This window comes from Chiloscyllium plagiosum, unplaced genomic scaffold (assembly GCF_037043375.1).
Source record: "Chiloscyllium plagiosum isolate Xiang-an unplaced genomic scaffold, Cpla_swu_hap1 HiC_scaffold_19, whole genome shotgun sequence".
Lineage (NCBI taxonomy): Eukaryota > Metazoa > Chordata > Chondrichthyes > Orectolobiformes > Hemiscylliidae > Chiloscyllium > Chiloscyllium plagiosum.
This window is the reverse complement of record NW_028270157.1, coordinates 77,868,655-77,896,184: the sequence shown is the minus strand read 5'-3', so window position 1 is coordinate 77,896,184 and position 27,530 is coordinate 77,868,655. Positions and strand designations below refer to the sequence as shown.

The 27,530-nt window shown below is 47.3% G+C and overlaps 1 protein-coding gene across 4 annotated transcripts in view; it reads right to left on the bottom strand.

Moving 5' to 3' along the window:
- LOC148146823 (microtubule-actin cross-linking factor 1, isoforms 6/7-like) overlaps positions 1 to 27,530 on the bottom strand; it is a 179,281-nt gene that overhangs the window by 67,654 nt on the left and 84,097 nt on the right. For 3 of the 4 annotated variants that reach the window (XM_087996923.1, XM_087996924.1, XM_087996926.1), the window contains exons 7-12: positions 23,950 to 24,138; positions 13,275 to 13,386; positions 10,600 to 10,766; positions 8,047 to 8,209; positions 6,332 to 6,486; positions 5,937 to 6,011 (exon numbers count right to left, since the gene is read on the bottom strand). In XM_087996923.1, coding sequence (XP_087853049.1) covers positions 5,937 to 6,011; positions 6,332 to 6,486; positions 8,047 to 8,209; positions 10,600 to 10,766; positions 13,275 to 13,386; positions 23,950 to 24,138 — 861 coding nt within the window. The remainder of the gene's footprint in view (positions 1 to 5,936; positions 6,012 to 6,331; positions 6,487 to 8,046; positions 8,210 to 10,599; positions 10,767 to 13,274; positions 13,387 to 23,949; positions 24,139 to 27,530) is intronic. The other variant, XM_087996925.1, reaches the window with a different exon arrangement.

Genomic DNA, 27,530 nt, shown 5'->3' with positions numbered 1-27,530 from the left:
TGATGGAATATTCCCCACTTGCCTGGATGGGGGCTGCTCCAACAACACTCAAGAAGCTTGACACCATCCAGGACAAAGAATCCACTTACTTGGAACCACATCCACAAGAATCCATTCCCTCTAACTCCCTCAGTTGCAGCAGTGTGTACTATCTACAAGATGCACTGAAGAAATTCACCAAAGATCCTCAGACAGCACCTTCCAACCCCACGACCACTTCCAACTGGAAGGACTAGGGCAGCAGGTACATGGGAACACCACCCCCTGCAAGTGCCCCTCCAAGCCACCCACCTTCCTGATTTGGAAATATATTGCCATTCCTTCACTGTCGCTGAGTCAAAATCTTGGAATTCCTGCTCTCAGGGCATTGTGGGTCAATCCACAGCACGTGGACTGCAGTGGCTCAAAAAGGCACTCACCCCCACCTTCTCAAGGTCAACTAGGGATGGCCAGTCAGCAATGCCTGTGTCCTATGATCTTGATAAAGCAGCTGAAGATGATTGGGCCTCAGACACTACCCTGAGGAACTCCTGTAGAGGTGTCCTGGAGCTGAGATGACTGACCTCCAACAACCACGACCATCTTCCTATGTGTCAGGTAGACTCCAACCAGTGGAGCCTCCTCCACTGCCGCTCCCTCACCACCCGACGCCTGGAGGAAGAACGCCTCATCTTCTGCCTCGGAACACTTCAACCCCAGGGCATCAATGTGGACTTCACCAGTTTCCTCATTTCCATTCCCCCCACCTCACCTCAGTTCCAACCTTCCAGCTCAGCACCATCCCCATCACCTGTCCTACCTGCCAATCTCCCTTCCCACCCATCCGCTCCATCCTCATCTTCGACCTATCACCCCCATCCCCAACCCCATTCATCTATTATACTCTTTGCTACCTTCTCCCCACCCCCACCCCCCTCCCATTTATCTCTCCACCCTGGAGGCTCCCTGTCTTCAGTCCTGATGAAGGACTTTTGCCCGAAACGTTGATTTTCCTGCTCCTTGGATGCAGCCTGACCTGCTGTGCTTTGCCAGCACCACTCTAATCTAGACTCTGGTTTCCAGCATCTGCAGTCCTCACTTTTGCCTTTTTCACTAGACCAATAGTCCAGAGACCCAGATAATGTTGGATTTTGAATCCTGCTATTAAAGATGATAGAATTTGCATTTAATAAAGAAAATATGGAATTAAGAATCTAAATGATGACCATGAAAACATTGCCAATTGTTACAAAAGCTCCATCTGGTTCACTAGTTTCCTTAGGAAAGGAAATCTGATGTCCTTACCCAGTCTGGCCAATATGTGACTCCAGACCACAGCAATGTGGTTGATTTTGAGCTACTCTCGATCATACTGTGATCACTCATCCCTAAAAGTTTTTTTACAAGTTTGTTAATGAGCTGTTTAAATAAGCATGACCTTCAGTTGGCTTCTCAACACACTTCTCTCAAACTGTGTATAAACCATTGCAGAAACGTGTGCTTTACTGCGTTAGTGCTCAGTCAATTTACTCTATCTATTTGCAGATTGAAGTTACCCAGGATAACTGTGTGGACTATGCTACATGCTTCTCCTGTCTCTAGGTTAATACCAGGCCCCACACTTCCACCACTGTTTAGTGGCCTAAAAATAACTCCAATCAATGTCCAATGCCCCTTGCTGCTGCTGAGTTCACCCAAACAGATTCCACACATTGTTCTTCTGATCTGAAACCCTCATCATTAATGAACTGATCCCCATCCCTAACCATAAGTGCAAATCCACCTCCTTTTCCTCCTTGTCTGTCCATTCTAAATGTCAGACCCTCTTAAATATTCAGTTCTCAGTCCTGTGTACAGGGACCAGCATTCTGGCAGGCAGGTTTTCTACTGCAGCACCGCTACATTTAAACTAAGTAGCGGGGAGGAGGGGACAAACTGGATGTTTAAAAAGGAAATTGAAGGGAAAGTTAGAACAAGAGAAGTCAAGAAAGACAACTGTATCAACGAGGCAGAAAACTCGGAAAGGGATCATGCTGTAAAGTTGAGTGAAATAGGAGTTGATGGGAAGGGTGAGGACAGTAACAAATTAAAAATACTATACATGAATGCACAAAGCATTAGAAATAAGATGGATGAGCTTGAGGCTCTTTTGGAAATTGGCAGATACGATACTGTGGAGATAACTGAGACGTGGCTTCAAGTGGACAGGGCCTGGGAAATGAATATTCAAGGCTACACGTGCTATCGTAAGGACAGACTGACGGGCAGAGGGGGTGGGGTGGCCTTGTTGGTAAGGGAGGATATTCAGTCCCTTGCGCGGGGGGACCTAGAGTCAGGAGATGTAGAGTCAGTGTGGATAGAGCTGCGAAATACTAAGGGTAAAAAGACCCTCTTGGGAGTTATCTACAGGTCTCCAAACAGTAGTCTGGATGTCGGATGCAAGTTGAATCAGGAGCTGAAATTGGCCTGTCGCAAAGATGTCACTACAGTTGTTATGGGGGATTTTAACATGCAGGTAGACTGGGAGAATCAGGATGGTATTGGGCCACAAGAAAGAGACTTTGTGGAGTGCCTCAGAGATGGATTCTTAGAACAGCTGGTGCTGGAGCCGACCAGGGAGAAGGCAATTCTGGATCTGATATTGTGTAACGAACCGGATTTGATCAGGGACCTCGAAGTGAAGGAGCCATTGGGAAGTAGTGACCATAATACAATAAGCTTCAATCTGCAATTTGAGAGGGAGAGGGTACAGTCGGAAGTGACAATATTTCTGTTGAATAAAGGGAACTATGGAGCTATGAGGGAGGAGCTGGCCAAAGTTCAATGGTGCAATACCTTAGCAGGGAGGACCGTGGAGGAACAATGGCGGATATTTCTGTGTATAATACAGAAGTTGCAGGATCAGTTCATTCCAAAAAGGAAGAAAGATCCCAGGAGGAGGCATGGGCGGCCGTGGCTGATGAGGGAAGTTAAGAAACATATAAAGTTAAAAGAGAAAAAGTATAACATAGCTAAGATAAGTGGGAAAACGGAGGACTGGGAAGCTTTTAAAGAGCAACAAAGGATTACTAAGAAGGAAATACGCAGAGGAAAAATGAGGTACGAAGGTAAACTGGCCAAAAATATAAAGGAGGATAGTAAAAGTTTTTTTAGGTATGTGAAAGGCAAAAAAATGGTTAGGACTAAAATTGGGCTCTTGAAGACAGAAACAGGGGAATATATTACGGGGAACAAAGAAATGGCAGAGGAATTAAATGGGTACTTCAGATCTGTATTCACTGGGGAAGACACAAGCAATCTCCCTGAGGTAACAGTGGCTGAAGGACCTGAACTGAAGGGAATTTATATTTGCCAGGATTTGGTGTTGGAGAGACTGTTAGGTCTGAAGGTTGATAAGTCTCCGGGGCCTGATGGTCTGCATCCCAGGGTACTGAAGGAGGTGGCTCGGGAAATCGTGGATGCATTGGTGATTATTTTCCAGAGTTTGATAGATTCGGGGTCGGTTCCTGAGGATTGGAGGGTGGCTAATATTATACCACTTTTTAAGAAAGGTGGGAGAGAGAAAGCAGGAAATTATAGACCAGTTAGTCTGACCTCAGTGGTGGGAAAGATGCTGGAGTCTATTATAAAGGATGAAATTACGACACATCTGGATAGTAGTAACAGGATAGGACAGAGTCAGCATGGATTTATGAAGGGGAAATCATGCTTGACTAATCTTCTGGAATTTTTTGAGGATGTAACTCTGAAGATGGACGAGGGAGATCCAGTGGATGTAGTGTACCTGGACTTTCAGAAAGCTTTTGATAAAGTCCCACACAGGAGGTTAGTGAGTAAAATTACGGCGCATTTTTTGGGGGGCAAAGTACTAGATTGGATTGAAAATTGGTTGGCTGATAGGAAACAAAGGGTAGTGATAAACGGCTCCATTTCGGAATGGCAGGCAGTGACCAGTGGGGTACTGCAGGGATCCGTGCTGGGACCACAGCTTTTTACAATATATGTTAATGATATAGAAGATGGTATCAGCAATAACATTAGCAAATTTGCTGATGATACTAAGCTGGGTGGCAGGGTGAAATGTGATGAGGATGTTAGGAGATTACAGGGTGACCTGGACAAGTTAGGTGAGTGGGCAGATGCATGGCAGATGCAGTTTAATGTGGATAAATGTATGGTTATCCAATTTGGTGGCAAGAACAGGAAGGCAGACTACTACCTCAATGGAATGAATTTAGGTAAAGGGGCAGTACAGAGAGATCTGGGTGTTTTTGTACACCAGTCAATGAAGGCAAGCATACAGGTATAGCAGGTAGTGAAGAAGGCTAATAGCATGCTGGCCTTCATAACAAGAGGGATTGAGTATAGAAGCAAAGAGGTGCTTCTGCAGCTGTACAGGGCCCTGGTGAGACCACACCTGGAATACTGTGTGCAGTTCTGGTCTCCAAATTTGAGGAAAGACATTCTGGCTATTGAGGGAGTGCAGCATAGGTTCACGAGGTCAATTCCTGGAATGGCGGGATTACCTTACACTGAAAGACTGAAGCGACTGGGCTTGTATACCTTTGAGTTTAGAAGACTGAGAGGGGATCTGATTGAGACGTATAAGATTATGAAAGGATTGGACACTCTGGAGACAGGAAACATGTTTCCGCTGATGGGTGAGTCCCGAACCAGAGGACACAGCTTAAAAATACGGGGTAGACCATTTAGGACAGAGATGAGGAGAAACTTCTTCACCCAGAGAGTGGTGGCTGTGTGGAATGCTCTGCCCCAGAGGGCAGTGGAGGCCCAGTCTCTGGATTCATTTAAGAAAGAGTTGGATAGAGCTCTCAAAGATAGTGGAATCAAGGGTTATGGAGATAAGGCAGGAACAGGATACTGATTAGGAATGATCAGCCATGATCATATTGAATGGTGGTGCAGGCTCGAAGAGCTGAATGGCCTACTCCTGCACCTACTGTCTATTGCCTATTGCTGCCCAGTTTCTGTAATGACAATTAGATCATGCCCAAATATCTCTATATGTGCCTTCTGTATGTCTACCTACACATGTACCAGTATCTGGTTGGCATTGGGACAGAGTATTGCTGACGAAGAGGCTGTCTATAACTGGATGTGGCTACGGACAGGTAAACTGTATGACCTTTTGGGGACACGGGGAGGAGAGAGTTCGAGGTGAGTTTGATCGGATACAGCAAGAAAATGTACTGGAACTACTTGAACTCATAGTGAAAATCCTCTGAGAAACTCAACTCAACTTGCACTTTAGAACATAGAACATAGAACATAGAAGAATACAGCGCAGTACAGGCCCTTCGGCCCTCGATGTTGCGCCGACCCAAGCCCACCTAACCTACACTAGTCCTCTATCCTCCATATGCCTATCCAATGCCCGCTTAAATGCCCATAAAGAGGGAGAGTCCACCACTGCTACTAGCAGGGCATTCCATGAACTCACGACTCGCTGAGTAAAGAACCTACCCCTAACATCTGTCCTATACCTACCACCCCTTAATTTAAAGCTATGCCCCCTCGTAATAGCCAAATTAAATTAAATTTGCCAAAATGTAATGTAAGAATCAGCCCATAGTTTTACTTTCACCCTTTTTGCCCAATAAATTTGTTATTTTGGTGAAGTAGAGCCTCTTGTGAAGATTCTGTGCCTGACCACTATCATAAACAATAAGAAAAAATAAAACTTATAAATGAATGAACAATAAACCAGGAGTTGACCATTCATCCCCTCAACCCCTGCTGTTCCATTCAACATGATCATCACTGGTTTGATCATCACTGCAAATCCACATTCCCACCTACCCTCAATCTTCACTTGTGAAGAATCTCTTCACCTCTATTAATCCCATTCTCACTCTGGGACCTGATTTGTTGAGTATTACAATCAGCTCATAAACAATATAAAATGGTACACAGAGCCAGGAGAAAGCAGTACCTACCCGGTATCTGTTTGCACTGATCTGTTCCACCTGGAATCGCGGGGCACAGTTACATTCAGCAACCTGGCGGCAAACCTGCAAGACAGATGACTCAGCACTGAATAATGGAGCATACTGAGAGAGAGAGAGAGAGAGACAGGCTGTAGTCAGGGAAAGGCCTGGGATTGAAGTTCCGGGAGGACTCCAGGGCACAACCATCTGAGCTGGTGGGGATGGCTGTGAGTATGGTTGAGCTCTGGGAAGGGAATAAAGAAGGCTTTTATGTTCAGTGAGAGGCCTAAGGGAAAGGCCTATCCCAGAAAAGGCAGTAGAAAGGAATCTAAAGGACAGCCTAATAAAAGGCTTATTGCTGTTTCAAAGGTCGCAGATACTGAAAAGTGAACATTGTCTCTCACCTCATCTTCAATCCTGTCTTCATCCTCAGTTCTCCGATGGTGGTCTCTGCTCGGGTGTAGTGCATTAGCAAACTCGTAGTAATCAATGAATCCATCACCATTCAGGTCAAAAATGGCAGCAACTGCCTCCATCTCCACGGAGCTCGTGGGGAATTCTGGCCAAGTGCAGGGACAGATGTTTAGGATCATGCCATTTCTTTCCACAGAACCAGAGAACAGTTAAAGCCCAGGAGAAAGCCATTCAGTCCATCTTACGAACTCTTATCCTCCTGTGACCCTGCACATTGTTCCTTTTCAGCTCAGTCAGATTGTTCAAATTTCTCACAAGCATGGAGCCCCATTACAGTTTCTATCTGGGACCTGATGGGTGGGTGAGTGAATTTCAGAGAATTTACAATGGATCGCAGGGAAAAATATAATTCCTAAGGATTAAATGATAATATAAATGAATACTTAATAAGAATGAAAGTTCAAAACTGCCAAGCAGCAGAGCCAAGAATGAGGGGTGTCATAATAGTAATGTCACTTGTTATATATTTCTATATGGACTATGAGAAACTGGAATATAAAATGCAACTTCAGGAACATTTATCATGTGATGTCTTGGACATGAAAAGACTGAAAATCAAAGGAAGCTTTTAAAAAAAAAGATAAAATTGTATTTATGGCCTTAATGTCTTAACAAACAAGGTTTCGGAAGAAATTATAGGATCGATGCTGCCACTGCCAAGCAACAGGTTCTGGACTGTAATTTCTGTCTTGCCACAGACATGGAAGCTGTTGGGAGTTAAAAGAAAGCTGGTGTGAGAGAAATTCCTCTCACTTGCTCTGTCTCTCACTGTCTCAGTCTACTCTACTGCCAACTCAATCAAAGACCTGGGTCTAACTGCCCGGCTACCTGAACTGAGGATCTTCAGTGCCTGAGGATTCAATCAGGCACTGACACTTTGGGAGTAATAGGGTGGCGCGGTGGCTCAGTGGTTAGCGCTGCTACCTCACAGTGCCAGGCACCCGGGTTCAATTCCCATCTCGGGCAACTGTCTGTGTGGAGTTTGCACATTCTCCCCGTGTCTGCGTGGGTTTCCTCCGGATGCTCCAGTTTCCTCCCACAGTCCAGAGATGTGCAGGTCAGGTGGATTGGTCATACTAAATTGCCCGTAGTGTTCAGGGATGTGTAGGTTAGGTTCATTAGTCAGGGGAAATGTAGAGTAATAGGTTAGAGGAATGGGACTGGGTGGGATTCTCTTCGGAGGGTTGGTGCGAACTTGTTGGGCCGAATGGCCTGTTTCCACATTTAGGGATTCAATAAAATTAACAACTCCCCTCAGCCACCCTACCCCATCCTGGTCAGAGTCACAACCACCACATGTAAAGGATTAAGAGTTAGAGGTCACAGCCTTAAAGTAATTTACAAAAGAAGCAAAATGATGAGGTAGAAAGCTTCGGAATATGCTGCTTGGAAATGTGGTGGTGGTGGCAGGATCAATTGAGGCATTCAAAAGGGACATTGGATAATTACTTGATTAGAATCAACGTACAAAATTATTTGGAAAATGCAGGAGATTGGCACATAATTAAATTGGTCAGAGAGCCAGTACAGACATCACAGACTGAATGGCCTCTTTCTGTATTGGAACAATTTTGATTTAATTCTGATTTAAACTTTTGAACTGATATTTCTGTGACACATAGAAATAGCCAGATTGTAAACTCACTGGAGTCAAGAACACTCTGTGTAAACTCCTGCTGACTGATTCGTCCATCTTGATCCTTGTCAATATATCGGAAAATGTCCAGCATTCGGAATTTCTTGCTGCTAATCCACTGCAAGTATTGCTTCCTCCATGTGTTAAAGCTGAAGGTCTCCAGAGCTTGGAGCTGAAAATTGCAACATAGATCAATGACTCCTTACTGATTTATTCATCTGTTTTCTTATTTCTTTTATACATAAAACAATTAAAATCAAACAAGAGTGGACCATTCAGCACCTTAAATCTGCTGTCAGCAGATATGGGTTAAACACACTCATGGTCAGAAGGTCAGAGTATTTCCTAACTATTGAGGGGTTGGAAAGTGTAAATGTGCTAAGAGTCATAGGTGTCCTTATTGGTAAGTCACTGAATGTGAGCGTGCAGGTGCAACAAGTTATGAGAAAGATGAATGAATGTTGGCTTTTATAGCAAGAGGCTTTCAGTACAGGAGGAATTGAGTATTGTTTCAATTGTACAGGAGCTTGCTTAGACCAGGCCTGGAATACTGTGAGCCAATTTGGTCTCCTTCTCTCAGGAAAGACGTTATTACCTTAGAGAGGCTGCAGTGAACATTCACCGGATTACAAGACTGCTTGTTTGGAGGAGCCTTCCACAATGTCCTCCTTCAGTATAAAGAATAAATCAGAAACTTGGTTACTGAGCAGTGGCTGCCTATGGAGTGACCAACTCTTGGAAAATGCTATCTGAGGATCTGCACTGATCCTGTGGAGTGACTCTAGCAGCCCCTGAGTCCAAACCCTGAGCTAAAGCAGCTGGCTCATTCATGTAGTCCTCCCAGATATAAAATGTCCTCAAGTTCCCAGATACAAATATAGAAAATAGGAGCAGCAGGAGGTCATTTGGCCATTATGTCCTGCCTCTTTATGGGGAATGTGACACAATCCTTGTTCCAGTCTTACACTGGCTCCTTCCCACAACTCTTGGTTCTGTACATCAACAACTACTTTGGTGCTGCTTCATGCTCTTGCCTAGAATCTTGACACATTTATTCATTTTGCCTCCACTTTCCATTCCTCTATAACTTTTGCATTGTCAATTTCTGATACTTCCCTTCCTTTCCTTGACCTGTCAGCCTCCATTTCAGGGATTAAGCTGTCCACTGCAAAGCCACTGACTCCTAAAGCTATCTTCACTACAGCTCATCATATCCCACATCCTTCAAGAATTCCATTCCCTTTTCCCAGTTCTTTGGCAACGTTGTATCTGTTTGGATGTTACCACCTTCCAGAACAGTGCTACTGACATGCCTTCCTTCTCCGTGACCATGGTTTCCTGCCCACTATGGTTGACAGTTCCCTCGACTGCATCTGACCAATTACCTGTGCTTCCGCCCTTGCCCCTTCCCATCATGCACAGCAGCATGATCAGGTCCCCCTTGTCTTCTCTCTCCATCCCACCAGCCTCCACATTCAAAGAATCATTCTCCACCATTTCAGACAACTCCAGCAGAATGCCCCCACCAAACACATCTTCCCCTCAGACCCTCGGCTGCATTTCGGAGGGATCATTCCCTCTGGGACACCCTATTCCATTTATCAACCACCAACTCCAGCCCCTTTCCCATCGCACCTTCCCATGTAACCGCAGAAGGTGCAACTCCTGCCCTTTCCACCCCCCTCCCTGCTCACCACCCAAGGGCTGAAGCAGCCTTTCCGGATCAAGCAGCATTTCCCCAGACCCCCTCCGATCTTGTGGATTATATCCACTGCACCCAATGTGGCCGACTCTACATCAGAGAAAACAAACACAGACTGGGTGACCGCTTTGTAGACCACCTCCGGTCTGTGCACAAACATGACCCTGACCTTCCCTTAGCTGGTTATTTTAACACAGCGTCCTGCTCACATGACCACTGTCCTCAGCGTGCTGCAGTGTTCCAGTGAATCCCAGCACGAACTGGAGGAACAGTGTCTCATTTCAGGTTAGGCAGCTCACAGCTTTCGGGATTTAATATTGAGTTAAAACATTTCAGATTGTGAGCCCACTCCCACTCCTTCCCTTTCTTTTAGTTTTACTTATTACATTCTCTGTCACCACCTCACCCTGCAACTCCCACCCCAGTGGAAGTGGCTGCTGTTTCCAGTCTGGCAGTTAGACACACCATTGTTCTGTCTTTCTCATATTCCAATCACTTAATCTGAATTATTTACCCCCTTTCCCCACCCCGCAGCACTCCAACTGTACCTCCCCAAATATAGTATAAATATTGCTTCTCCACACTTCACCAGCTCTGATGAGGAGTCATCTAGACTCAGAACATTAGCTTGTTCTCTCTCCATGGATGCTATCAGACCCGTTGTGACCTACAGCACATTTTAGTTTCAGTCCAGGTTCCAACATCTGCAGTAATTTGCAGTTTAAAAAAAAAAAATCCGGCTGTTTGGAACTTGGCCACAAATCAGCCAAAGTATTCCTCAAGTACTGAACAATTGTGAGGGATGGTGTGCCCCCTTGTGCTCTGTATTTGGACCTCGCTTCAAGGTAAACTGTACTCACCTCATAAAGTCTCTGGACTTTCTCTTGTAGTCGGGTCTGTCTGTCTAATGCTCGTGTCCATAACTGCTCCCACTTTCCCAGGAGATGGGCAACCAAAGGGCTCCTGGCATCTGAGGAGTCAGTGCTTTGAGGAAGGTGGGGTTGAGATGTCCAACAGTGACCCTCCCCTGGAACAAAACAGAACAGCACATCAAAAACACACCTTAACATGAGCAGGTTAAGTGTCATCGCCAACACCCCTCCAATGGAACAGAATCACAACGACCTCCTCACCTGAGTGAATATGAATGGGTGGGGGAACGGAAGGCAACAGCAGAGTGGTGCTGTCAACAGAGCATTCACTGAGAAACCCAGAGTAATGGTGTTGTTGACAGAGAGTACCAGCCCAGCATGTTCCCTCTAGGGTGATGGGAAGGAGTAACAAGCCGAGAGAACAATGGCTATCCAGAGAGATTCAGGATAAAATGAGAAGGAAAAGAGAGGCTTTTAGCAGGTACAAGGGGAATAAATCAGAAGAAGCATTCATGGATTAAAAAACGCGCAGGGTGAAGCTGAAGAAAATAACTAGGAAAGGGAAAAGGGGATATGAGAAATCTCTGGCTGACTAAATCCCAAGATAGTCTGTAAGTATGTCAATGGGAAAAGGATTACCAGGCAAGAGTACGGCCCATTAGGGATCAGCAGGGTAATGTGTGAGTGGGGTAGAGCCCATTAGGGACCAGAGGGTAATCATGTGGGTGGAGTGGGGCCCATTAGGGACTAGCAGGATCATCTGTGAGTGGGTTGAGACTGTAGTCCTGGAAAAGCACGGCAGGTCAGGCAGCATCTGAGGAGCAGGAGAATCGATGTTTCGGGCATAAGCACTTCATCAGGAAAGGCTAATGCCCAAAATGTCAATTCTCCTGCTCCTTGGATGCTGCCTGACCAGCTGTGCTTTTCCAGCATCTGCAGTCCTCACTTTCTCCTAATCTGTGGGTGGAGCCAGAGGACATTCGGAGAGTGTTGAACCAATGTTTTATATCCATCTTCACCCAAGAAAATGACAATGGACAAATCATCAGGTTTGGATGAAGTGTGTCCCAGACTGCTGTGGGAGGCAAGGGGATAGATTACAGGGACACTGACCCGTATTGTTAATGTCTCTCTGTCCACAGGGGAGGCGCCAGAAGACTGGAGAACGTTAAGGTGGTTCCTATATTTAAGAAGGATTGTAGAGATAAGCCAAAGAACTACAGACCAGTTAGCATCTGTTGGAGAAACTTCTGAAGTATAGCGTCTATCTTCACTTGGAGAGGGAAGGCTTGATCAGTGATAGTCAGGACTGCTTTGTCAGAGGGAGGTCGTACTTAACAAATCTGAATGGATTTCTGAAGTGGTGGCCAGGTATCTAGATGAGGTTAGTTGATGTAGTTCACATGAATTCCAGCAAAGCCTCTAACAAGGTCTCACATGGAATTTATCAAGTAGATAAATGCACATGGGATACAGTCCATCAGGTTTAATGGAAGGCACTAGCTTTCGGAGCACTGCTCCTTCATCAGTGGCTGTGGAGAATAAGATTGTAGGACACCATCCACTTCTCCATAACCACCTGATGAAGGAGCGCAGTGCTCCGAAAGCTAGTGCCTCCCATTAAACCTGTTGGACTATAATCTGGTGTTGTGTGATTTTCAACTTTTACATCCCCAGTCCAATACCGGCATCTCCAAATCTTGGGATACAGGGTCATTGATAAAATGGATTCACAATCGGCTCAGTTGTTAGGAGCCAGAGGGCGATTACCGTAGGCTGCTTTAGTGGCTGGAAGCCGATGTCCAGGAGTCTGTGCTGGGTCACCTGTTATTCATTATTTATATAAATGACATGGCTGGCTGCGTGGGGGTTGGATTAGTAAATTTGCAGATTACGTAAAGATTGGTCAGGTGGTTAAAATGAGGTTGATGTTTTGAGCTACAAGAAGATATAAACAGGGTGGTCAATGGGCAGCTAAGTGGCAGATGTGAAACGTGGGAGGTGATACTCTTTAGAAGAAGTAATTTGATCAGAAAGTATTCAATGAATGACATGGCACTAGGAAGTTCTGTTGAACAAGGGAACCTTGGTGTGTTTGCACAAAGATCTCTGAAGGCAGAACGGCATGTTAATCAGGTGGTGAAAAAGTCACATGGGACACTTTCCTTTATCAATGGAGGCATAGATTAATAAAGTAGGGAAGTCATGTTGGAGTTGTATAGAACTATGGTGAGATCACAGCTGGAATACTGTGAACGGTTCTAGATGCTATGTTACAGCAAGGATCTGATTACACTGGAGGGGGTGCAGAGGAGCTTCACCAGGATGCTGCAGGAGATTTGTGAGGAGAGAGCATTTAAGTTATGAGGAATGGTTGGATAGGCTTGGGTTGTTTCTGAGTAGAGCAGACTGAGGAATGATCTGATTGAGGTGCATAAGGTTATGAGGGACATGTGCAGAGTGGATAAGGAGCAGCTGTTCCCCTTAATTAAAGGGTCAGCCACAAGGGGACCCAGGTTCAGGGTGAGGTACAGGAGGTTTAGGGGATGTGAGGAAAACATTATTTAATATTGTCAGTGATGTACACATCCCAATGAAGTAATTAGAAACTTGGAAACCCAGCCTTGATCATGAATGAATATGGCATTTCTCAGGACCCTTACCAGGTGAGGAAAGCTGTTGAAAAACCTGACTGTGATCGTCCAGATTGTGGGAAGTGGGTTTCTTTTTTCTCTCGATTTCTGTTTTCTTTCTCATCAATTCATCCAATAAAACCTGCAAGAACAGCATCAGTGACAGGTTATCACCAACAGCAAGCTGGAAACAGGTCCCAGGGGAGCATTCAGTTCATGGTGACATGTTTTGGAATATTACTTGTACTTTTGAGAAATTTCACTAAAGATCCTTAGTCAGCACCTTCAAAACTCATCATTCCTCATTGTCGCTGGGTCAAAATCCTGGGCAGTTCCCTCTCTAAGGCCCTTGTGGGTCAACCTACAGCATGTGGACTGCAGAGGTTCAAGAAGGTAGCTCACCCCCACCTTCTCAAGGGGCACCTAGAGACAGTCAACAACACTCACGTCCCAAAGAATAGGTAAAAAACTGTTAATGTTATAACGTGGAGATAACCGGAGTCATCTGTTTGGAAAATTGGGATGAACTTAAATTCATTTTCAAATTGTCAATTAGGATCTGTAATTTCCTCTGTAAATGACTCAATGACGATTTCTGTTGATGTTAGGATCATTAAACCTTTTTGTTATAACAAACTAATCAAAACAGCCAGACTTCCCCGACCACTCGCATTCATGACAGCCCATAAACTGACAGCCATGCTCAGACAACAACTCACCGGGAAAAAGGACCCGATACCCACCATGTGCACGACTAACGTAATTTACAGGATTCCATGCAAAGACTGCACAAAACACAATATAGGGTAAACAGGCAGACAACTAACAGTCCACTTCCATGAACACCAACTAGCCACTAAATGCCATGATCAGATGCTCCTATTGTCATACGCACAGATGACAGGGACCACAAATTCGAGTGGGACAGCACAACAATCACAGCACAAGCCAGAAAGAGAATAGCCAGAGAATTCCTAGAAGCATAGCACTCAACCACGGACTCAATCAACAAGCACATTGACCTAGACTCAGTATACCAGCCACTACTACAAACAACCGAAAGCAGCAGAAACAGACCCAAATAAATTCCAGAAGACTCAGTACAGCCGCGCTTCACAGGAGGCTCCAAAGCCCTGAAGATGTCACCTAGACAGGGGTTAAAAATGTCTGCAAATGAACTTCCCAGGTCAGCGAACATCTCCACAACCATGACAACCGGCACCCTTTACGTAAACCTTCAACTAATCAAAAGATTTGCATCTCTCTGTAGTTTCACACAAACTGCTTCCTTGATATGTTACAATCATGATGTGGCCAGAAGAAACCAAACAAGTCTGAGTTGATTATATTTAACAAATAGCCTGTGTTACAAAGGTAGAATTGACAGTGAAAGAACAGATTTCCATCTCCAAGCATGTCCAGGTCGTCTGGAGGAAGAGAAGTGTCATCCATTAGAGATGGAATTATTCATGTGACTTAAAGAAGCAGAGAGCTGTGAAAGTTTTAAAATAATTTTGTTTGCAGTTTTGTTTGAGTCATCCCAAATCCTGTCATATCACCTACAGAAATACTTATTCAGGGTGGAGTCTTGAGGAGATGGTTCGTTTTCTTAAGAAGTATCAAACATCTGTATGTCTTTGCTCACACGATCGAGCAGTTCAGTGTAGACTTCATCAAAGAGCAGCTGGGGCATTTTCTTTACTTTGAGGTCAGAGAAACCTATAGTGGTTCCCAAAGAGCCTTGTGGAAGACAGCAGTTACTCTAGAGGGAGTTGTACAGAAACTGTGGGAGCAGACTGGGAGAAACATAAGACTTCAGAAGGAATATCTCTTAGCCAAAAACTAATAAAATCTTCATGAAATATGCAACTCCAGTAATAGCTGGAGTGCAAAGGAGAAATAAAGTACCAGAGGACAATTGAATCATCCTTTACAATGTTGTAAAATAAGGGAACTGTAGTGAGGGTAGGGTGGGACATGGATGTGGAAATACTGAACTGAGATAACAGAAGTCTTTATGAACTACAGTGATGCTGTGTTTAATTTTCCTTTACAATTACAACAATTGTTTTTATTTAAAGACATGAAATCTTGTGGCTTAGTTTTACCAATCGATGGGTGTTTCAATTTCTTCTTTAGGAGTGATTGGCCACATTAGGATGGTAACATACAAAGGAAGGAATTCCTAAAAAACTGTCGACATGTATAGTAATAGTTATTGAATCATTTACAGAGAAATAATGGATCCCAACTTGCTGAGGATTCTTAAATAGGTGGCAAGGAATATAGTGATGAAGACACAAAGAATCTGCAAAGGGGATGTAGATCAGTGAAGGAGTGAACAAAAACTTGCAGGTAGATGCAAAGTAGGAAAGTCTGAAGTCATTCATTTCTTTGGAAGAATCAATTTAAATGGAGCAAGACACCAAAACAAAAAGTGCAGTTTGGAGGACATTGAGTGATCCTGTGCATGAAACACAAAATGTTAATATCCAGGTGCAGCAAGTAGTTAAGGTGGCAAATCGAGGTTTGTCCTTTCTTGCTTGGGGGTTGAAATTGTACAGAGCATTGGAGAGGCTGTGTATGGAGTTGGGGGGGGGGGGGGGGGGGGGGAACATGAGAAGTCATTGGCAGATAGGATCAAGGAAAGCCCGAAAGCTTTCTCTAGGTATATCAGGAATAAACTAGAGTAAGATTAGGGCTAGTCAAGGACAGCAGTGGGAAGTTCTGCATGGAGTCTGAGGAGATATGGGAAGTGCTAAATGAATATTTTTCATCAGTATGCACACAGGAAAAAGACAATGTTTTCGAGGAGAATACTGAGATGCATCTATTAGACTAGACAGAATTGAAGTCCATAAGGAGGAGGTGTTAGCAATTCTGGAAAGTGTAAAAATAGATAAGTCACCTGGGGTCAGGTTTTGCACCTTCTCTAGTAGGTACATCCACATACTGAATCAGAAAATTGTCTTGTACACACTTAACAAATTCCTCTCCATCTAAATCTTTAACACTATGGCAGTCCCAGTCAATGTTTGGAAAATTAAAATCCCCTACAATAGGGTAGTTGTGGTAGGGGATTTTAACTTTCCAAACATCGACTGGGACTGCCATAGTGTTAAAGATTTAGATAGAGAGGAATTTCTTAAGTGCACACAAGACAATTTTCTGATTCAGTATGTGGATGTACCTACTAGAGAAGGTGCAAAACTTGATGGAAATGTGTTGCTGGAGAAGCGCAGCAGGTCAGGCAGCATCTAGGGAACAGGAGAATCGACGTTTCGGGCATTAGCCCTTCTTCAGGAATGCCCGAAACGTCGATTCTCCTGTTCCCTAGATGCTGCCTGACCTGCCGCGCTTCTCCAGCAACACATTTCCATCTCTGATCTCCAGCATCTGCAGACCTCATTTTCTCTTCAAAGGTGCAAAACTTGACCTACTCTTGGGAAATAAGGCAGGGCAGGTGACTGAGGTGTCAGTGGGGGAACACTTTGGGGCCAGCGACCATAATTCTATAAGTTTTAAAATAGTGATGGAAAAGGATAGACCAGATCTAAAAGTTGAAGTTCTAAATTGGCGAAAGGCCAATTTTGATGATATTAGGCAAGAACTTTCGAAAGCTGATTGGGGGGCAGATGTTTGCAGGTAAAGTGACAGCTAGAAAATAGGAAGCCTTCAGAAATGAGATAACGAGAATCCAGAGAAAGTATATTCCTGTCAGGGTGAAAGGGGAGGCTGGTAGGTATAGGGAATGCTGGATGACTAAAGGAATTGAGGGTTTGGTTAAGAAAAAGAAGGAAGCATATGTCAGGTATAGACAGGATAGATCGAGTGAATCCTTAGAAGAGTATAAAGGCAGTAGGAGTATACTTATGAGGGAAATCAGGAGGGCAAAACGGGGACATGACTGTATTTGGCAAATACAGTTAAGGAGAATCCGAAGGGTTTTTACAAATATATTAAGGAGAAAAGGGTAACTATGGAGAGAATAGGGCCCCTCAAAGATCAGCAAGGCGGCCTTTGTGTGGAGCCACAGAAAATGGGGGAGATTCTAAATGAATATTTTACATCAGTATTTACTGTGGAAAAGGATATGGAAGATATAGACTGTAGGGAAATAGATGGTGACATCTTGCAAAATGTCCAGATTACAGAGGAGGAAGTGCTGGATGTCTTGAAACAATTAAAGGTGGATAAATCCCCAGGACCTGATCAGGTGCACCCGAGAACTCTGTGGGAAGCTAGAGAAGTGATTGCTGGGCCTCTTGCTGAGATATTTGTATCATCGATAGTCACAGGTGAGGTGCCGGAAGACTAGAGGTTGGCAAATGTGGTGCCACTGTTTAAGAAGGGTGGTAAAGACAAGCCAGGGAACTATAGACCAGTAAGCCTGACGTCGGCGGTGGGCAAGTTGTTGGAAGGAATCCTGAGGGACAGGTTGTACATGTATTTGGAAAGGCAAGGACTGATTCGGGATAGTCAACATGGCTTTGTGTGTGGGAAATCATGTCACATAAACTTGACTGAGTTTTTTGAAGAAGTAACAAAGAAGATTGATGAGGGCAGAGTAGTAGATGTGATCTATATGGACTTCAGTAAGGTGTTCGAAAAGGTTCCCCATGGGAGACTGATTAGCAAGGTTCGATCTCATGGAATACAGGGAGAACTAGCCACTTGGATACAGAACTGGCTCAAAAGTAGAAGGCAGACAGTAGTGATGGAGCGTTGTTTTTCAGACTGGAGGCCTGTGACCAGTGGAGTGCCACAAGGATCAGTGCTGGGCCCTCTACTTTTTGTCATTTACATAAATGATTTGGATGCGAGCATAAGAGGTACAGTTAGTAAGTTTGCAGATGACACCAAAATTGGAGGTGTAGTGGACAGCGAAGAGGGTTACCTCAGATTACAACAGGATCTGGACCAGATGGGCCAATGGACTGAGAAGTGGCAGATGGAGTTTAATTCAGATAAATGCGAGGTGCTGCATTTTGGGAAAGCAAATCTTAGCAGGACTTATACACTTAATGGTAAGGTCCTAGGGAGTGCTGCTGAACAAAGAGATCTTGGAGTGCAGGTTCACAGCTCCTTGAAAGTGGAATCGCAGGTAGATAGGATAGTGAAGAAGGCGTTTGGTATGCTTTCGTTTATTGGTCAGAGTATTGAGCACAGGAGTTGGGAGGTCATGTTGCGGCTATACAGGACATTGGTTAGGCCACTGTTGGAATATTGCGTGCAATTCTGGTCTCCTTCCTATCAGAAAGATGTTGTGAAACTTGAAAGGGTTCAGAAAAGATTTACAAGGATTTTGCCAGGGTTGGAGGATCTGAGCTACAGGGAGAGGCTGAACAGGCTGGGGCTGTTTTCCCTGGAGCGTTGGAGGCTGAAGGGTGACCTTATAGAGGTTTACAAAATTATGAGGGGCATGAATAGGATAAATAGGCAAAGTCTTTTCCCTGGGGTCAGGGAGTCCAGAACTAGAGGGCATAGGTTTAGGGTGAGAGGGGAAAGATATAAAAGAGACATAAGGGGCAACTTTTTCACGCAGAGGGTGGTACGTGTATGGAATGAGCTGCCAGAGGATGTGGTGGAGGCTGGTACAATTGCAACATTTAAGAGGCATTTGGATGGGTATATGAATAGGAAGGGTTTGGAGGGATATGGGCCGGGTGCTGGCAGGTGGGACTAGATTGGGTTGGAATATCTGGTCGGCATGGATGGGTTGGACCGAAGGGTCTGTTTCCATGCTGTACATCTCTATGGCTCTATGGCAAATGGGATTTATCCTCGGATTCTCTGGGAAGCTAGGGAGGAGATTGCCGAGCCTTTGGCTTTGATCTTTATGTCGTCATTGTCTACAGGAATAGTGCCAGAAGACTGGAGGATAGCAAATGTGGTTCCCCTGTTCAAGACGGGGAGTAGAGACAATCCTGGGAATTATAGTCCAGTGAGCCTTATTTCGGTTGTGGGTAAGGTGTTGGAAAGGATTATAAGAGAGAGGATTTATAATAAACTAGAAATGAATAAGTTGATTCGGACTAGTCAGCACAGTTTTGTGAAGGGTAGGTCGTGCCTCACAAACCTTATTGAGTTCTTTGAGAAGGTGACCAAACTGGTAGATGAGAGTAAAGCGATTGATGTGGTGTATATGGATTTCAGTTAGAGAGAAGAAGGTTGAAAAGTGATTCACTAGAGACATAAGATAATCAGAGGATTAGACAGGGTGGACAGTGACAGCTCTTTTCCTTTGATGGTGATGGCTAGCACAAGGCGACATAGCTTTAAATTGAGGGGTGATAGACATAGGGCAGATGTCAGAGGTAGTTTCTTTACTCAGAGAGTAGTAGGGGCGTGGGACACACTGCCTGCAGCAGTAGTAGACTCGCCAACTTTAAGGGCATTTAAATGGTCATTGGATAAATATATGAATGATGATGAAATAGTGGAGGTGAGATGGACTTCAGGTCGGTACCTCAGGTTGGCACAACATCGTGGGCCAAATGGCCTGTACTGCTCTGTGTTCTATTGTGCTGTGGAACAGGGCTTTTTTTTTTATTAGATTACTTACAGTGTGGAAACAGGCCCTTCGGCCCAACAAGCCCACACCGACCCGCCAAAGCGCAACCCACCCAGACCCATTCCCCTACATTTACCCCTTCACCTAACACTACGGGCAATTTAGCCTGGCCAATTCACCTAACCTGCACATTTTTGGACTGTGGGAGGAAACTGGAGCACCCGGAGGAAACGCAGAACACGGGGAAAATGTGCAAACTCCACACGGAGAGTCGCCAGAGGCGGGAATTGAACCCTGGTCTCTGGCGTTGTGAGGCAGCAGTGCTAACCACTGTGCCACCGTGCCGCCCACGGTGAGGACTGTGTTGTTAGATCTCCTCAGGGCAAGGGGCTCCATGCTGCAGGTGGGGCTTCACACAAAGCTCCTCCCGCAACCCTGCCCCCACACCCCCACACACCCACCCATGGGGACTCCATCACGGGGACTGTATTCACACGGAGTGGGGTGGGTGGGCGAAGCTCAGTGTGCAGGAGCCCCATCAGGTGTTGACTAAGGCAGGCAGCTCAGTTTGGGGGAGCTAACATGTGATGGGGTTCTGTGTCAGGTGCTGATGATGTTGAATAGGGGGATGTGCCCTCAGTGGGTGCTGTGTTAATGGGATGGGGGGGGAGGGGGGTGACCTCACTGAGTGCTGGGTTAATGGGGGGTGGGGTCCTCACTGAGTGCTGGGTTAATGGGGTGGGGGGGGTGTCCTCATTGAGTGCTGGGTTAATGGGGTGGGGGGGTTGTCCTCATTGAGTGCTGGGTTAATGGGGGTGGGGAGGGTGTCCTCATTGAGTGCTTGGTTAATGGGGGTGGGGGGGAGGGGGGGTGTCCTCACAGTGCTGGGTTAATGGGTGTGGGGGGAGGGGGGGTGTCCTCACTGAGTGTTGGGTTAATGGGGGTGGGTGGGTGTCCTCACTGAGTGCTGGGTTAATGGGGGGAGGGGGAGGAGGGGTGTTCTCACTGAGTGCTGGGTTAATGGTGGTGGGGGGTGTCCTCACTGAGTGCTGGGTTAATGGGGGGGGGGGATGTCCTCACTGAGTGCTGGGTTAATGGGGGGGGTGTCCTCACTGAGTGCTGGGTTAATGGTGGTGGGGGGTGTCCTCACTGAGTGCTGGGTTAATGGGGGGGGGGATGTCCTCACTGAGTGCTGGGTTAATGGGGGGGGGTGTCCTCACTGAGTGCTGGGTTAATGGGGGGGGAGGTCCTCACTGAGTGCTGGGTTAATGGGGGGGGGGGGGTGTCCTCACTGAGTGCTGGGTTAATGGGGGGGTGTCCTCACTGAGTGCTGGGTTAATGGGGTGGGGGGTAGGGGGGGTGTCCTCACTGAGTGCTGGGTTAATGGGGGTGGGGGTTAGGGGGGGTGTACTCACTGACTGCTGGGTTAATGGGGGGGTGTCCTCACTGAGTGCTGGGTTAATGGGGGTGGGGGGGAGGGGGGGTGTCCTCATTGAGTGCTGGGTTAATGGGGGTGGGGTGAGGGGGGGTGTCCTCACTGAGTGCTGGGTTAATGGGGGTGGGGTGAGGGGGGGGGGTGTCCTCACTGAGTGCTTGGTTAATGGGGGTGGGGGGCAGGGGGGGTGTCCTCACTGAGTGCTGGGTTAATGGGGGTGGGGGGAGGGGGGGTGTCCTCACTGAGTGTTGGGTTAATGGGGGTGGGGGGGTGTCCTCACTGAGTGCTGGGTTAATGGGGGGAGGGGGAGGAGGGGTGTCCTCACTGAGTGCTGGGTTAATGGGGGGTGGGGTCCTCACTGAGTGCTGGGTTAATGGGGGGGGAGGTCCTCACTGAGTGCTGGGTTATTGGGGGGGGTGTACTCACTGACTGCGGGGTTAATGGGGGGGGTGTCCTCACTAAGTGCTGGGTTAATGGGGTGGGGGATAGGGGGGGGTGTCCTCGCTGAGTGCTGGGTTAATGGGGGGGGGGGAGGGGGGTGTCCTCACTGAGTGCTGAGGTGTCCTCACTGAGTGCTGGGTTAATGGGGTGGGGGATAGGGGGGGTGTCCTCGCTGAGTGCTGGGTTAATGGGGGGGGGGGTCCTCACTGAGTGCTGGGTTAATGGGGGTGGGGGGGAGGGGGGGTGTCTTCACTGAGTGCTGGGTTAATGGGTGGGGGGTGTCCTCACTGAGTGCTGGGTTAATGGGGTGGGGGATAGGGGGGGTGTCCTCACTGAGTGCTGGGTTAATGGGGGGGGGGGTGTCCTCACTGAGTGCTGGGTTAATGGGGGGTGGGGGGGAGAGGGGTGTCCTCACTGAGTGCTGGGTTAATCGGGGTGGGGGGAGGGGGGGTGTCCTCACTGAGTGCTGGGTTAATGGGTGGGGGGTGTCCTCACTGAGTGCTGGGTTAATGGGGGTGGGGGGAGGGGGGGTGTCCTCACTGAGTGCTGGGTTAATGGGGGGTGGGGTCCTCACTGAGTGCTGGGTTAATGGGGGGGGGTGTCCTCACTGAGTGCTGGGTTAATGGGGGGGGAGGTCCTCACTGAGTGCTGGGTTAATGGGGTGGGGGTGTCCTCACTGAGTGCTGGGTTAATGTGGGGGTGTCCTCACTGAGTGCTGGGTTAATGGGGGGGTGTCCTCACTGAGTGCTGGGTTAATGGGGTGTGTCCTCACTGAGTGCTGGGTTAATGGGGTGGGTGTCCTCACTGAGTGCTGGGTTAATGGGGGGGTGTCCTCACTGAGTGCTGGGTTAATGGGGTGGGTGTCCTCACTGAATGCTGGGTTAATGGGGGGGTGTCCTCACTGAGTGCTGGGTTAATGGGGGGGTGTCCTCACTGAGTGCTGGGTTAATGGGGGGGTGTCCTCACTGAGTGCTGGGTTAATGGGGGGGTGTCCTCACTGAGTGCTGGGTTAATGGGGTGGGTGTCCTCACTGAATGCTGGGTTAATGGGGGGGTGTCCTCACTGAGTGCTGGGTTAATGGGGTGGGGGTGTCCTCACTGAGTGCTGGGTTAATGGGGGGTGGGGTCCTCACTGAGTGCTGGGTTAATGGGGTGGGGGTGTCCCCACTGAGTGCTGGGTTAATGGGGGGTGGGGTCCTCACTGAGTGCTGGGTTAATGGGGTGGGGGTGTCCTCACTGAGTGCTGGGTTAATGGGGGGGGGTGTCCTCACTGAGTGCTGGGTTAATGTGGGGTGGGGGGGAGGGGGGTGTCCTCACTGAGTGCTGGGTTAATGGGGGTGGGGGGGTAGGGGGGGGTGTCCTCACTGAGTGCTGGGTTAATGGGGGGGCGGGTGTCCTCACTGAGTGCTGGGTTAATGGGGGGGGTGTCCTCACTGAGTGCTGGGTTAATGGGGGGGGGGGGGATGTCCTCACTGAGTGCTTGGTTAATGGGGGTGGGGGGGAGGGGGGGTGTCCTCACTGAGTGCAGGGTTAATGGGGGTGGGGGGAGGGAGGGTGTCCTCACTGAGTGTTGAGTTAATGGGGGTGGGGGCTGTCCTCACTGAGTGCTGGGTTAGTGGGGGGAGGGGGGGGAGGGGTGTCCTCACTGAGTGCTGGGTTAATTGGGGGTAGGGTCCTCACTGAGTGCTGGGTTAATGGGGGGTGGGGTCCTCACTGAGTGCTGGGTTAATGGGGGGGGGGTTGTCCTCACTGAGTGCTGGATTAATGGGGGTGGGGGGTGTCCTCACTGAGTGCTGGGTTAATGGTGGTGGGGGTGGGGGGGGGAGAGTCGGTGTCCTCACTGAGTGCTGGGTTAATGGGGGGGTGGGGTCCTCACTGAGTGCTGGGTTAATGGGGGTGGGGGGTGTCCTCACTGAGTGCTGGGTTAATGGGGGTGGGGGGTGTCCTCACTGAGTGCTGGGTTAATGGAGGGGGGGGGTGTCCTCACTGAGTGCTGGATTAATGGGGGTGGGGGGTGTCCTCACTGAGTGCTTTGTTAATGGTGGTGGGGGGTGTCCTCACTGAGTGCTGGGTTAATGGGGGGGGGGTGTCCTCACTGAGTGCTGGATTAATGGGGGTGGGGGGTGTCCTCACTGAGTGCTGGGTTAATGGGGGGGAGGTGTCCTCACTGAGTGCTGGGTTAATGGGGGTGGGGGGTGTCCTCACTGAGTGCTGGGTTAATGGGGGTGGGGGGTGTCCTCACTGAGTGCTGGGTTAATGGGGGTGGGGGGTGTCCTCACTGAGTGCTGTGTTAATGGGGGTGAGGGGTGTCCTCACTGAGTGCTCGGTTAGCAGCTCCTCCAGCTGCCCAATATTTTCGGAGAGAGCCTCCTGGTCTCTCCGACTCAGTGACTCTGCTGTTTCCTCCAGCCATTCCTGTAGATGCTGCAAATCCTGTTGCTCCAAATGAAGGGACAACATTGCTGCTTCCACTCGATCTCCCTGGCAACTGGCCCCGCTCCTGACCTGCAACTCAACCAGAGACACACACGAGATTTAACAAACTGTTGGAAAATGGAATTGTGATAAAATGAGGGGGGTGGGATTGTGGTGTAATGTGATGATCACGAGACAATTAATTCAAAGCCCTTTGCTTTCAAAAATTTGTTTTCAAATCCAACAAAAACAAAACATTGAAGTTAACATTAATTAATAAACCTGGAAGATAAATCTGGTCTCTGTGAAGGTGACCAAAGATATTGAAATGTTCAACCAGCCAGGATCACACTGAATGTCCGAATCATCGAGTCCCTACAATGTGGAAGCAGGCCATTCAGCCCCTCAAATCCATACTGACCCTTCAAATAACAGACTACCCTTACCCTTTATCTCTGCATTTCCCATGGTCAATCCACCCTGACCTGCACAGCTTTGGACTGTGGGAGGAAACCCACACAGACATGGGGAGAATGTGCAAACTCCACACAGAGTGTTGCCCAAGGTTGGAATTGAACCTGGGTCCCTGGTGCTGAGAGGCCGCAGTGCTAACCACTGAGCCACTGTGCTGGCCTACGCTGGCTCCATCACAGCCAGGGCAGACTTAGTAGGCTGAATGGCCTACTCCTATGTTTCTATCATTGTCCAGTCTGGTGTACATATGACTCCATATCGACAGCAATGTGTTTGAGTTTTAACTGCCCCCTGAAATGCCCAATCAGGCCACCAGTTCAAGGGTAATTAGTGAAGGGCAGTAACTGACAGCTCAAACAGCGACGCCAACAACAAATGAAAGAATAAAGAATTTCAAGTTCTGTGGAGATACCTGGATGTTTTATAAAAGGGATCACCAGATGACCATTGTGAACTTTCAAACATTGTTTCACAAAGTAACCCTTCGAAATTACTTCACTTAGTTAAGTGCTTGGGTTTGCTTAGTCATACAGCACAGAAACAGACCCTTCGGTTCAACGTGTCCATGCTGACCAGGTTTCCTCAACTCAACTAGTCGGATTTGTCTGCATTTGGCCCATATCCCTCTTCACCTTTCCAATTCATGTACCTGTCCAAATGACTTTTAAATGTTCTAATTGTACGAGCCTACACCACTTCCTCTGGCAGCTCACTCCATACACACACCACCCTCTGTGTGAAAACGTTGCCACTCAGATCCCTTTTAAATCTTTCCTCCCCTTAAACCTATTCCGTCTACTTTTTGACTACCTTTACCATGGAGAAAAGACCTTGGTAATTCAGCTATCCATGCTCCTCGTGATTTTTGTAAACGGGCAGCACAGTAGCTCAGTGGTTAGCACTGCTGCCTCACAGCACTAGGGTCCCAGGTTTGATCCCAGCCTCAGGTGACTGTCTGTGTGGAGCTTGCACATTCTCCCCGTGTCTGCGTGGGTTTCCTCCCACAGTCCAAAGATGTGCAGGCCAGGTGAATTGGCCAGGCTAAATTGCCCATAGTGTTAGGTGCATTAGTCAGAGGGAAATGGGACTGGGGGGGTTACTCTTCAGAGGGTCAGTGTAGACTGGTTGGGTCGAAGGGCCTGTTTCCACACTAGGGAATCTAATCATAAACCTCTGTAAAGTCACCTCAATAAAAGTCCCAACCCATTCAAGAACATCCTTGCTTTCCAGTTTAATAATATCCTTCATGTAGCAGGGTGACCAGAATTGTATGCAGTAGTCCAAATCAATGTCTTGTACTCAGCCCTCTGACCAATGAAGGCTGCTTCATCAGCCTGTCTACCTGTGATGCCATACACCTTGTTCAACACCATTCCCCAGAGCCCTGCCATGAACTGTGTAAGACCTGCTCCAGCTTGCCCTACCAAAATGCAACACCTTGCATTTATCTGAATTAAACTCCATCCATCATTCCTTGGCCCAGTTGATCAAGATGTTGTATTCTTAGACAACCTGTCCACTACACCACCAATTTCAGTGTCGTCCCCAAACTTACTAACCGTTCCTCCTACATTCTCATCCAAGTCATTGTACAAATGATGAACAACAATGAATCTAGCACCAATCCTTGTAGCACACTGATGAGAAATATTCATTTAGGCTCTTACCTATCTCCTGTGACTTCACTCACAGACTGCCTCATTGATCTTTAAGGGGCCCTATTCTCTCCCTCATTACTCTTGTGCCCTTAACATACTTGTAGAAACTCTCTGCATTCTCCTTTACCTTATCTGCCAAAACTACGTGATGTTCCCTTTTTGCCCTCCTGATTTCCATCTGAAGTAGAACATAGAACATAGAACAATACAGCACAGAACAGGCCATTCGGCCCACGATGTTGTGCCGAACATTTGTCCTAGCTTAAGCACCCATCCATGTACCTATCCAATTGCTGCTTAAAGGTCACCAAAGATTCTGACTCTACCACTCCCACGGGCAGTGCATTCCATGCCCCCACCACTCTCTGGGTAAAGAACCTACCCCTGACATCCCCCCTATACCTTCCACCCTTCACCTTAAATTTATGTCCCCTTATAACACTCTGTTGTACCCAGGGAAAAAGTTTCTGTCTACTCTATCAATTCCTCTGATCATCTTATAAACCTCTATCAAGTCACCCCTCAACCTTCGCCGTTCCAATGAGAAAAGGCCTAGCACTCTCAACCTTTCCTCGTACGACCTATTCTCCATTCCAGGCAACATCCTGGTAAATCTCCTCTGCACCCTCTCCAAAGCTTCCACATCTTTCTTAAAATGAGGCGACCAGAACTGCACACAGTACTCCAAATGTGGCCTTACCGTGGTCCTGTACAGCTGCAACATCACCTCACGACTCTTGAATTCAATCCCTCTGCTAATGAACGCTAATACACCATAGGCCCTCTTACAAGCTCCATCCACCTGAGTGGATTCCCTGAAGAAGGGCTTATGCCCGAAACGTCGATCCTCCTGTTTCCTGGATGCTGCCTGACCTGCTGCGCTTTTCCAGCAACACATTTCCAGCTCTGATCTCCAGCATCTGCAGACCTCACTTTCTCCTCGAACCTTATCAAATGCCTTTCTAAAATCCATGTACACTACATCCACTGCTCTACCCTCATCCACATGCTTGGTCACCTCCTCAAAGAATTCAATAGACTTGTAAGGCAAGACCTACCCCTCACAAATCCGTGCTGGCTGTCCCTAATCAAGCAGTGTCTTTCCAGATACTCATAAATCCTATCCCTCAGTACCCTTTCCATTACTTTGCCTACGACCGAAGTAAGACTAACTGGCCTGTAATTCCCGGGGTTATCCCTATTCTCTTTTTTGGACAGGGGCACAACATTCACCACTCTCCAGTCCCCTGGTACCACCCCCGTTGACAGTGAAGACGAAAAGATCATTGCCAACGGTACTGCAATTTCCTCTCTTGCTTCCCACATAATCCTAGGATATATCCCGTCAGG